Source organism: Quercus robur, chromosome 1, assembly GCF_932294415.1.
Source record: "Quercus robur chromosome 1, dhQueRobu3.1, whole genome shotgun sequence".
Lineage (NCBI taxonomy): Eukaryota > Viridiplantae > Streptophyta > Magnoliopsida > Fagales > Fagaceae > Quercus > Quercus robur.
Window position 1 is genome coordinate 31,892,223 of NC_065534.1, and position 12,759 is coordinate 31,904,981.

At 36.1% G+C, this 12,759-nt stretch overlaps 2 protein-coding genes across 2 annotated transcripts; one reads left to right on the forward strand and one right to left on the reverse strand.

Annotated features, from left to right (window-relative positions):
• Positions 1-618: 618 nt before the first annotated feature.
• LOC126700802 (uncharacterized) lies at positions 619-2,655 on the forward strand. Its single transcript, XM_050399009.1, has 4 exons — positions 619-928; positions 1,049-1,443; positions 1,781-2,544; positions 2,592-2,655. The coding sequence occupies exons 1-4, from the start codon at positions 619-621 to the stop codon at positions 2,653-2,655; spliced, it is 1,533 nt and encodes a 510-aa protein (XP_050254966.1).
• A 2,627-nt stretch (positions 2,656-5,282) lies between these two features.
• On the reverse strand, positions 5,283-6,341 carry LOC126730400 (metallothionein-like protein 2). Its single transcript, XM_050434968.1, has 3 exons — positions 6,180-6,341; positions 5,887-5,961; positions 5,283-5,524 (listed from the first exon to the last, which is right to left on the reverse strand). The coding sequence occupies exons 1-3, from the start codon at positions 6,242-6,244 to the stop codon at positions 5,431-5,433; spliced, it is 234 nt and encodes a 77-aa protein (XP_050290925.1). The 5' UTR covers positions 6,245-6,341; the 3' UTR covers positions 5,283-5,430.
• Between the last annotated feature and the right edge of the window lie 6,418 nt (positions 6,342-12,759).

Consider the following 12,759-nt stretch of genomic DNA (forward strand, 5'->3'; position numbering starts at 1 on the left):
TGAAGTTGTGCAAGAGGGCAGTGATGGCAACCATGAACCTATGGTCTTTTCCCATGACATTGAGGTGGAGCGGATGGGGGCTAGGGGAAGTCTCAATACGCAAGAAGTGGAGGATGAATGTGATGATACTCTACGGACTGCTCCAGCTCTAGGTGGAGCAACCACCGGGGGTGTTGGCTTTAGTGACAAAGAACCTTCAAGGCTGGATTTTGATACTCAAGTACAGGAAATTGACAAGGAAATTGCAAGATTTGACTCAAGTGAGGGTGGGTCCAAGGAAGGTGAAGAAAGAGTAAATATTAATAGGGGTGGGCATCCAACTCGGCTTGGTGCAGAAGAGGGTTTGGGTGATTCATTGGTAGAGCAGCAAGGTATATTGAAAGAAGGGAAAAGACAAATCAAAAGTGGGTACACATGGTCAACTATTAGAAACCAAGCAAAAGGGAAGGGTGGTCTCTCCTCTGGTCGTCCTAAGGAAGGCAGGAGGGTGACTTCTTTAAAGAGAACTTTTCAAGATTTAGAAGGGGAGGGTAAGGAGACAAATTTTAACAAAAAGCAAAGAGGGGTGAAATTTGATGTTTTAACAGTGGAGGCTGGGTCACAGCCCCGCCGATAGCAATGAATCTGTTAGCGTGGAACTGCCGAGGGCTTAGGAACCGCCGTGCAGTTGATGAACTTGGGGATATTATCCAAACAAAAGATCTCGAGATTGTGTTTTTATCTAAAACATGGTCCACTAAGGAACACATGGAGCACATTAAATTGAAGTTAAATTTTGATGGTCTGTTTATGGTGACTAATAAAGTTAGGGGTGGTGGGTTGGCTTTAATGTGGAAAAATAGTAGTGATGCCTGGGTTGATAGTTTTTCTTCCTATCATATTGATGCCATTATTAAAGGGGGTACGGAGGATGCATGGAGATTAACAGGTTTTTATGGAGAGCCGGAGACGAGTAGTTGAAATGAAGGTTGGAATATGCTGCGTATGTTAGGGTCAAAGACAAAACTTCCATGGTGTTGTTTTGGGGATTTTAATGAATTATTACAAGTGGAAGATAAAAAGGGTGGTGCACCACGAGCTCATAATTTCATGAAGGCTTTTAGGGATGTTCTTGATCATTGTGGGTTTGCGGATTTAGTCTATTCTGGTCCGGACTACACTTGGCATGGGCGACATAGGGGGGAGTTGATATGGGAAAGGTTGGATCGAGAGGTTGCCAACTATGAGTGGCTTGCTCGATTCCCCGCAGGAAGGATTAGGCACTTGAATAGTTTTACTTCATACCATCACCCAATTCTTTTATCTTTGAATTTGAATGAGGAGCACCAAAGGTGGAGACGAAAGCCTTTCCGTTTTGAGGCTATGTGGTTAACTAGTTTGGAGTATAACGGTATTATTTCAAGAGCTTGGGCGGTTAATCAAGAAGGCACTCCCATGCACGTGGTATCAAAAAAGTTAAACAAATGTAAGAAGATGCTTATGACGTGGAACCGTGACCACTTTGGTAATGTGTTGAAAAAAATAAAAAATAAAAAATCTAGAGTGGCTTTGGAGGGCTAAGGCTGATTCAGTTAGATTTGGGGATGTTGATTGGGTGAATTGGTTGAAGAAGGAACTTAATGAATTATGTGCTTAAGAGGAGAAAATGTGGCACTAACGGTGTCGAGTTCAGTGGCTACAAAGTGGTGACCAGAATACTAAATTTTTCCTTGATGTCTCTACCCAACGAAAGAGAAGGAACTTTATAAAGGGGCTGCGTGATGAGAATGGAACTTGGCAGGAAAATGAGGACGTGGTTTCAGGTTTGTTGATAGTGTACTATGCTAACTTGTTTACTACTTCCAATCCTTGCAACCTAGAGCGGATTTTGGATGGGGTTCAACCGGTGGTGACTGAAGAGATGAGGGCCACCTTGGCTAGACCATTCAATGTGGAGGAGGTGGAATGTGCTATAAAGGATATGGCTCCGTTAAAGGCCCCGGGTCCGGATGGGATGCCACCCCTATTTTATCAAACTTATTGGATTGATATAGGTATGGATGTCTCTCAGGCTGTTCTTTCTTGTTTAAATTCTAGATCCATCCTAAAATCTATTGACCATACTTTTATCACTTTAATTCCAAAAGTCCAAAATCCTAAAAGGGTGTCTGATTTTAGGCCCATTAACCTGTGTAGTGTGATTTATAAGATTGTCAGTAAGGTTATTGCTAATCGTCTTAAACCTTTACTGGATTCTATTGTCTCTGAAACTCAGAGCGCCTTTGTTGCAAATAGGCTTATCACAGATAATATCTTAATTGTTTTTGAATCCTTGCATCATATGAAGAATAATTGTTCAGGTAAGCAAGGGTACATGGCTCTTAAGCTGGATATGAGCAAAGCGTATGATAGGGTGGAGTGGGCTTTTTTGGAACAAATCCTTCTGAAATTGGGTTTCCATGAAGATTGGGTTGCTTTGTTAATGGAGTGTATTACAACAGTGTCCTATTCTATTCTTGTTAATGGAGAGCCAAAGGGGCTGTTTAGGCCTTCAAGGGGTTTAAGGCAAGGGGATCCTCTTTTGTCTTATTTATTTCTTTTTTGTGCTGAAGGCTTAAACGCAACCCTGAAAGAGGCAGCCTCAAAGGGAGAAATTCATGGTTTTTCTATTTGTAGGAACGGTCCGAAACTCACCCGTCTCTTTTTTGCAGACGATTGCCTTTTGTTTTACAGAGCATCATTGTCTAAGTGTGATAAAATTCAAGAATTGTTGGGCTTCTATGAAGAAGCTTCGGAACAAACTTTTTTAGTAAGAACACTGATGCACAGACTATGGAGGAAATAAAGTTGTCCTTGCGTGTCCCTGCCATTCAGTATTACGAGAAGTATTTGGGGCTGCTTTCCTTTGTTGGTAGAGGAAAAAAAGCTTGCTTTACTCAAATAAAGGAGCGAATTTGGGCAAAAATGCAAGGGTAGAAAGAGAAGCTGCTATCTCAGGCTGGAAAGGAAGTTATGATCAAAGCAGTAGTTCAATCTATACCTACCTATTCCATGAGTGTGTTCAAATTACCGATTGGTCTATGTAAAGATATTGAAACAATGATCCAAAAGTTTTGGTGGGGGCGAGGGGAGAAAAATAAAACCCAGTGGGTGAAGTGGAGTGCTCTTTGTTCGTCTAAGTCTGTGGGCGGAATGGGTTTTAGAGATATTCAGAATTTTAATAATGCTCTTCTTGCAGAACATGTTTGGCGGTTAATACATCATAAAGATTCTTTACTTCATAAGGTCTTTGGTGCAAAATATTTCCCCAATAGTAGTATTTTGGAAGCGCTGGTTCATCCACGTTGTTCTTTTGCTTGGAGGAGTATTTTACAGGCGAGGGATGTCGTCAATAAAGGTGCGGTGTGGAGAGTGGGGAATGGGGAATCTATCAAAATTTGGGAGCATAAATGGTTGCCAGAGCCTTCAACCAGCAAAGTTGTCTCTCCAAGAATTGATACTGATGTTAGTTTTGTGAAGGACCTGTTTGTGGTAGGTAGAAAGGTGTGGGATCTAGGTCTTGTGCAGCGGCTTTTTCTACCTTGGGAGGCTGAATTGATCCGAAGAATTCCAGTGAGTGAGGAGTCTGTAGCTGACTTGTTGATTTGGCCTCTTACTCCTACTGGGGACTATAGTGTACGGAGTGCCTATCGTATGTTGGAATCAATTGCAAGGAGTGTCAATCCGGGGTCATCTTCAGCAGATGGGCAGAGCAAGGTCTGGAAGAAGATATGGAAGATCAAAACTCCAAATCAGATTCGGCATTTCATTTGGAGAGCTGCTCATGATTCTTTACCAACCAAGCAAAATCTTCGATATCATCATGTACCTGTGGAAGCTTCATATCCTACATGTGATGAGCACTCGAAGTCTTTAATTCATTGTTTGTGGTTGTGTGAGCATGCCCAAGTTGTGTGGAAGTCCAACATTAATTTTGTTCGGTTTTATAGAAAGCAGTATAGAAGTTTTCTTGATCTTTTGGAGGAAGTATTGGATAATGCATCGGTATACCAAGTTGCTCTGTTCTCGACAATTTCTTGGTGTCTATGGCAGAGGCGAAACAGGTTGAGGGAGAATCAACCCACTTGGCCATTGTTGGAAGTGGGTGGGAGGGCTGTCTCGTTGGTTGGGGAATTCCTGAACCTGTGCAAACCAGATGCGCTATCAAGAGGTTCTAGTGTTCAGGTGGGCTGGTCTCGTCCTCCAATGGGGGTCTTTAAGGTGAATTTCGACGCTGCCTTATTTAAGAATATTGGTAGTGTAGGCATTGGAGTGGCGATTAGAGATTCAGATGGTGAGATCATTGCAATGTTATCTCAAAGGATTCCGCTTCCTTTTTTTGTGGAAATGGCAAAAGCCATGGCTGCTTGTCAAGCACTTCTTTTTGCACAAGAACTGAATCTCTATAAGGTGATGATAGAAGGTGATTGTCTTAGGGTAATTTCGGCCTTGGACTCTTCGGTCAACTGCAACACATTGTATGGGAATGTGGTAGAGGAAACTTGTCGTCAAATTTGCAAGTTTCATTTTTGTAGTTTTTCTCATGTGCTTCGGGGTGGGAATCAGTTAGCTCATGCCTTCGCTAAAAGAGTAGTTTCATCTACAGGTTTAGATGTTTGGGTAGAAGAACCACCCATTGAGTTGGAGAATGTATTCCAAACTAATTACCTTAATTTATAAGAGCTTACCTTTTTCTCAAAAAAAAAAAAAAAAAAAAAGACATCCAATTGAGTTGAAACCAAGGGCATTTGAAAGGAAATTCAATTTTTTACAACTTTGCTAAAAATTCAGATGGAAATTCGCTTAGTTTTTCTTTTTTAAGATGAATGTTTATCATATGAATTAACTACAGTATATGCTTATAGGATGCTTTAATGGCTTCAAGTCAAACGAGACTAAACCACAAAATGCAGCGGCATAAGTTAGTATCAGTAGTAGCTCTTGCATTTTACTCCCCTTTTTTTTTTTTTTTTTTTTTTTTTTTTTTACAAGATAAAGCCTGCAGATCGAACTTGGACTTTTCAAGTTGGGAGAGCCGGAGGTGTACGCTGAGCTAACAACCCGCGGCTCTTGATGTTTAGGGCACAACAGAGTGGATTAAAAGGTCCTCCTTTATGGTTAGTCCCCAGAGGAAGGATGTGTTTCATAGTACGTACTCCAATACCCATAAAAACTAAAAAAAAATAAAAATAAAAAGTAAAGCAGTGGCACAGAAAATTAAAGACAAACCAAAGTGGCGTATTGTAACAGTCCACAATTTGAAGGAAACGAAAAGGATATGCAAAACCCGTGGCTGTTTTATTTGCAATAATATATATAGTTATCTAGACCCGACAACACATTCCGGCTTCTAGTTCCTTTTTATTAGTACTATAATTTAACAGCCACAAATGTTTCTTTGTCCATCTTTGCTCATTTGCAGTTGCATGGGTCGCAGGTGCAGTTTGATCCACACTTGCAGCCGCCGTCCTCTGCTCCAAAGCTCATCTCAGACCCCTCAGACTGGCTGCAATGACAGTGAAAAAATTTAATTCATTTCCATATCTCATTAATCCCATTTCATTATATATATGCATATTGATGCCATACATATATTTGGTACAACCGTACAAAAAATACTAAAATTACTACCAATTTTATCACAAAATATTTTCAAACAAACGTGTAAATAATTGTGATTGATATCACATGAACAATATAATAAATAAATTTCTTAATTACTTTTTTATCTTGTTTTTTTCTTCTTCTTTTTTTATTGGGAACTATCTTATATTTAAAGGTTGACAAAAGATCAGTTTGTTAGATTAATGTAATAAAAGTTATAATATCTCTGGTATCATTCACAGTGTAAATATAAAATATGCGTACATCTTTGCAGGTGCAACCCCAGTGATGATGGTCTCAGTGCTGGTCTTCTCTGAGAGGCCGGGGTACATGCTGTTGCTGCGAAAACATGACAAAATTTTACTTTTAGCTCAAGAAACAAGTAAGAATTTGACAATGAAAAGAAAGAGAAAGGGAAAATGAAACGAGTCTAACTCTTAACACTATCAAACGTTATAAGTAAATCAATAACATGTATATCGTGTCATAATGAAGTTCATTTTCAAGGAAAACAAATTTCACAATGATTGCTTTTGTTAGGAAAGTATAGTATGTACCAGTTGCAGCCACTGCCGCACTTACAGCTGGAGCCACAACCACAGTTTCCTCCACAGGAAGACATTTTAATTTTTTTAGATTACTGTAAAGAAGGATTGGAAAATATTTTACTGAGGATTGAATTCACTCGCTCTTGGACGTGTTTTGAAGTAGAGAACTGGCCTTCTTTTTATAGTGAAGGTGAGGGTACAGGGGTGGCTATCCACCATACACGTGGGTGAATCGTAGGCCAATTGCGTCTATGACTTCCTCTTAGTGAAGCATCATTCAGTTCATGCGCAATTGAATCTTTCAATTTTGCCTCTATTGGGGAATTTATATTTTAATTTCTTGTACAAGTAAATTATTATCGAAAATACGTGTGAAAAGGACTCCTAATTAGTTATTAAAATGTAAATAACACCTAATTATACTATATATATTGAAGATAAAGAGGTTTAGGTAGACCTTTCAAGTGTAGTTATAATTATAAACTATCAGTGATTTTATTCAGCCAATGGCTTAGAATATATCTAAGAGCTTCTATCATTCTAAGGTGCTTGTAGCTTGGATTTTGAGGATTCCTTACTCACCATTTCGCTAGAAGACATGCAAGAACTTCTGAATTAGATAATTAACTACTATTAGACAAATAATGGGTTATTTTTTATTGTAACTGTAGGTCTGTCTGTCTGTTTGTCTGTCTCTTTCTTCAATTTCTTGTAAAAATCAAGAGTACAAAAGAAAATGAAGAAGTGGACACATGAGGTCATTATCAGCTCCAATCTTTCAAGGGAAAACGCCATGGAAATATCGATAAACCTTGTCGCTACGTCTCAGTAGAAAAGGTTGTCAAAAAAGTCTCAATAGAAAATGATTTCTCAGATTAGTTTGGACAATGATATACGTACGTACTTAGATTAGTTGACTACAAAGAGGCATGAATCATGCTGCTTTGAACATATATATCGATGTGCTTACGACAAAGTGATTACACATTCAATTGTTAAAGATTGTGGTTTCCTTTAGCTTAACATAATCATTAAATGGTCCAAGATATAAAGGACGCTCCTATCATGGGTCCCATGCTAGAGATTTTTGTAGTTCATAATACTCCAGGAAAAGTTTTAAAAAAATGGAAGTGGAATGGTATTTTTTTCCCAAACCCCACCACCGTTCTTAGTGAAAGATAGCATCTTTCTACGTTAGTAAAGGATTCAAATGCTAATGAGTGGCTGCAAATCCAATCATGATTAGCAATGTACTAGTCTAGTAACAAGCTAGACGGAAAAATGGGCTTTTGCCCTTTTTTTAACAAAATCCACCATTTTACCTCATTTTCAAACTAATTAGGGAATTGCCCATGTTTTAAAACTCGATTTTTGGACAATCGAGTTATAACAAATTGAAAATTTAAAAAAATAAATAAAATTGGAAGCCTTATAGTAGCGTTTTAAGGACCCTATAGTGACGTTTTGGAACTCAAGGTCCATGAACTCGAGTTCCATGCAAGTTTTTTTTTTTTTAAATTATAAGTTTGATCACCCCATACCTATAGTAGCGTTTTAAGGAGCCTTATAGTGACGTTAAAACTCGAATTTGAGAAAATCGAGTTTCAAAACGGGACATTTCCCTAATTAATTTGGAAATGAGACAAAATACTGGATTTTTTGCGCGAAAGGGACAAAGGCCAATTTTCTCCTGAGCTAGACTATCAAACTAATACACTTAATTCTAATCAAGTGCAGTGTTATAGTGGGTTTCATGCTTCCAATTAGTCTAACTTGTGAAGTTTCGTGTCACCAAATAAGGAATATGCATTTTGTTAAAAATCAAAGTCCCTTAGGATTTATATTATTGAGATTCAACGGAAGTGTTTGTTATGGGAACAAAACACACATCATTCACAACCTAAATGCTTTAATGAAATTGATGAGAAAGAGAGATAGATGTTTTCTCTGTGTGTTGCTCTCTATAACATCATATATAAGTGAAAAATTCTATCAATTACAAAAATAATCCCTTGCCCTCTTTATTTAAACAATCAAAGGGTATGAAGCCAAAAGATACAACTCTTTGATAATAGGCACAATTCTTTGGTAATAGATTGGACCAAGTCCACTATTGGGCATACTCTATTTGAGTTTGGCTTGACCCAATATTTCTAATGCATTCAAATCCCACCTACAACAACACCAAAAATAAATAAATAAATAAGGAAAAAAAACAATTAATTAGGTTCTTAGCGTAAAGATAAAAAGAAATTATTATGAGACAAATGCCATAAATTCTAAATCTTATCTTATTTATCAAAATTTTGTTCTAAATAATGTAGTAAGTACAATAATTATTGTAGTAGAATGAGGACAAAATTGGCCTTGGCCCCTTTTTATCAAACAATCCAGTATTTTGCCATCTTTTCTAAATTAATTAGAGAGATACCCCTCTTTGGAAACTCGATCTTCTCAAAATCGAGTTAAGCTCTATAGTGGCATTTTAAAACTCAAGCTCCATGAACTCGAGTTATAGATAAAAATAAAAAATAAAACTTGCATAAAACTCAAGTTCATGAAGCTCAAGTTCCAAAACGCCACTATAGGTTTTTAAAACATCACTATAAGCTCCTTAAAACACCATTATAGGGCTCCAGAATTTTTTTTTTTTAAACTCGATTTTGTGAAAATCAAATTTCAAAATATAGGCATTTTCCTAATTAGTTTGGAAAATGGAACAAAATACTGAATACATTTTTTTTTTTTTTTGAAAGGGGCATTTGCCCATTTTCTCTAATAAAATGGACCCATATATTTCAAGTCCCATTGTATCTATCCAAATTTTGTTCTAGCACTAGCGTTATGGGACCATAGTGGTGTTAATGATTCTAGGACGAAGTAGATCCGCTATTCTATTCGCCTATCACAATCGCACTTGTCCAATTCATCTCTCTCTCTCTCAAAAATGAAACATTATTTGGTCTAATCACCCATTAGGAGAAATCAGGTCTAGGCGGAATAAATAAGGGAGGGCTTTAGTAAAAAGATTTATAAAAATTCTTTCGTGCACTTTAATTCGCAAAAAGAGTGGTATGGGCTTATTGAAGCTCATTCATTGTCATATCTTTAACCAGCACAAGACCATGGCTATAGAAAACCTCTTTTGCCTTTTCCTTTTTTCACCTAAAAAAAATAATGAATTTATTTCCGTGACTAGAAAAACTCTCATTCTTGCAAACTTACTCTAGTTAAGAGAAAGGGGATGCACAAATCACAATATGCTAAGGCAAGCTATAGCTCTCCCGATTTGTGTTTGTAGCATATGGTGGGCCTCAAATGGCTTCAATTCATTGATTGTGGAGTTTGCTTTGCTTGTAATTAGTAGATGGATTATTCTCTTTGAACTCATACGTACACCTCTTGCGGCCAAAATGGACATTTACCCCTTTCAACAAAACTTTCCAGCAAAATGCCCCTGTTATAAACTCGATTTTCTAAAAATTGAGTTTCAATGAAAAACTCGATCGTTAGAAAATCAAGTTATATGAAATCAAACTTTAAAAAAAATAAATAAATAAAATAAAAAAATGGAACTCAAGTTCCATATAAAATTTCTCACATTACTCGATTTTCATCAAATCGAATTTCAAAACATAGGCATTTTGTTAGATAGTTTCAAAACAGAAATATTTTGCTATATCTTTTGGACGAAATGGGTAAATGCCCATTTTAGCCCAGCTCTTGCTTGCTTTTCTATCCTGCCTTGAAAGTTTTCCTTTGTCCGATTCTTTACTCTACCTATCTAACTATCGAAAGTACTTTTAATTTTTGTTTTTTGAAATATTATATTGAATGCTATAGTGCAATATCATATGATTACGTAAGCTAACTAGAATGTTATATACTAAAAACAAAGGGCGAGATTCTAATTAGATTGAGGTTAGGGAGTTAATTTTCTGCAAAGTAATTTGCAGCCTCAGAGTATTCTATAATTACCTCAACACTTCTATATCATGCAGCGAGGCTTAAGTAAGTAGTGCTTTGACGCCAAGTTGATGAAATTTATGTTGATAATATCTTTGTATCCCCATAATTATTCATCAACTAATCTAAAATAGCGGACTGGACTCCAAGGTTTATCTATTCACGAGCAAGCTTCCATAGTTGATAGTTCCAACTTCCATGTCAAATTTGGATCTTTTTATGAGTCCTCTAAGGAATAATAGATATTCAATTATGAAATATATATATGATGTATATTTTTATAAAAGAAAAATACACTCGAAAATAATTCATTGATTTGCAACTTTGCACAGATAGAGCTAGCCATTGTAGTTATGTGTATTTTTTTTAAAATAAAAATATAAAAATAAAAACATCATTTAATAGAGCTTTAAATGCGCATTAACTCATGTCTTTGGGCACTCATTAACAAAAGCTATATTGGTCTTGCATGTGGAGAGTCAATGGCAAATCTACTCATCTTGGTGATGAAATATGTATTTCCAAGTAGCAAAGTTTTAATGCTTCATTAGTTCATACACATAGCATAGTAATGGGCAAAGTTTTTGGATATTATTTTCTTGATGGAAGCTAATTCTTTGTTTTTTTTGTTATTTAATAAAAAGGTAGAAAGCTAGTTCTTACTTTTGCTGACCAAGAACACTTAAGGCATAATTATTGTGGCGCACTCGTGCTAATCCTTAGGTTCACATTGGATTTTAGTTAATCAACTTTTTATTTTATGCCCCGGGGTCCCTATGGAGCAAGTGAAGTTTTACTGTTCGGACGGAATAAAATCCTATTTAAACAAGGCAGAGCTATTCGTTTGGATGTACTGAAAGACAGTTTGTTCTTTCAGGGGTGTGATGAGCCAGGTGTATGTGGTGAAGGAACCGTTTTTTTTTTTTTTTTTTTTTTTTTTTTTTTTTTTTTTTTTTTTAAATTTGTCATGAAGAGGGAGCAAAAGGAGATGTTCAAAAAAATTAATAGATAAAATAAAACAATCAGCTACCTAGTTAATAGTTTTATATGTGATCCCAGCCAGTTATGTGTCTCATGGAAGTCCCACTGCATTAGGATCTTTTTGTTGTCAAAGAGGGTATGTTCAACATTTAGGATTACTCAATTTCCAGTATTCAAGTGAGAGACTACTAGCAAGTAGCAACTAGTAATGTCATCCTTTGCAGTGACTTATGTTAGTATTACGAACCTCAGCTTCTATTCCTCCATTATCTACCTATCTTTAAATAATAATAAATCTATAATGTTGCTGCATCAGCATTCTCCAATGTCATGAGAATAGACAAGTAGGTCCCAATTGCATGTTAGATCTTCATATCATCAATTCTAGCCTTCTAGAGGCCAAGAACCCATGTTAGGGCTTGGTACCAAGCACCAATTAATTGCACCATTAAGATCTTCATTTTAGATATTTTGATATATTTGTTTCATTGTATCTAATGGGATAACTCATTAGGATACCATTAAATGCATTTCAAGATATCCATATTTCTTTAGGAATTGGATGCTTTGAGGATAAAAAATTTACTCAATTGTAACTTGTATGCCTAATCTACTAAGATAGTTTATCTATTTAAGACAAGTTGTAAGAGTTACTCACGAATCATGAAGACATAAGTTATATTTTTTGGAGGCTCTTTTAACCTATTATGAGGTGATGATTCTAATGATCACATACTCACATGGTACTCTACACCAATAAAAACAAGTTGCCTAATATAAAAATATGATATAAAATTAAAAAGGTCATGTGAGATTTTTTTTTAATTTTTTTATATTTAATGGCTTTTATTGGTTTGGAGTATCACGCAAACATACTCCAAGAGTAATAGTTTTTCATTTTAATCGCATGATTTATTAAGCCGTCTAAACAAGTAGGTCATTTAATTACTTGTGGATATTCATTTGAATTGTCATGCATAGTAGACTAAAGATTCTTCGAAACTAATTTAGAGAAAAACTTTGTGTTGTTAATTGGTGTCAATTATGCTTTGTTCAATCGATAGGAAATGGATAAATGATTTCAAAACTAACAAGAATTCCCAAAATTTTAGTTGTTAGATGACTAAAATGGTAAGAATAAAAAAACTCTCAAGAGATCTCAAAGGTGCTCGATTAGTAGCAAAGAGGTTCACTCTTAAATATGGGCAGGATTATGAGGCCTTCAGTATATGGTATTTAATTTAATATCTCACCTAAAAGGAAAGAATTATGATCTCCTAGGATTGGAGAATTTGGAGAGAGCTAAGAAAATTGCAACTTTAGGTATGTATCTCGAGAACGTTGTTTGTCAAGTTTAAGCTACTCAACACAATTACAAGTAACTTGCAGGAGAGTTAAATCAAACCCCCACACACACCTATATCTATATATATATATATATATATATATATATATATATATATATAGAGAGAGAGAGAGAGAGAGAGAGAGGCAAGGCTTATAGCGAGGATAATGTGTAGAAGTGGGTTGTCATTGGCTTCTCAGGTTTTGAGTTAGTTTATAGTTATGGTTATGGAGTTGAAATTTGGGCAAGCTTCATGCTTTAGGTGCCAAACAAATTTATGTTTACTTTTTAAGAATT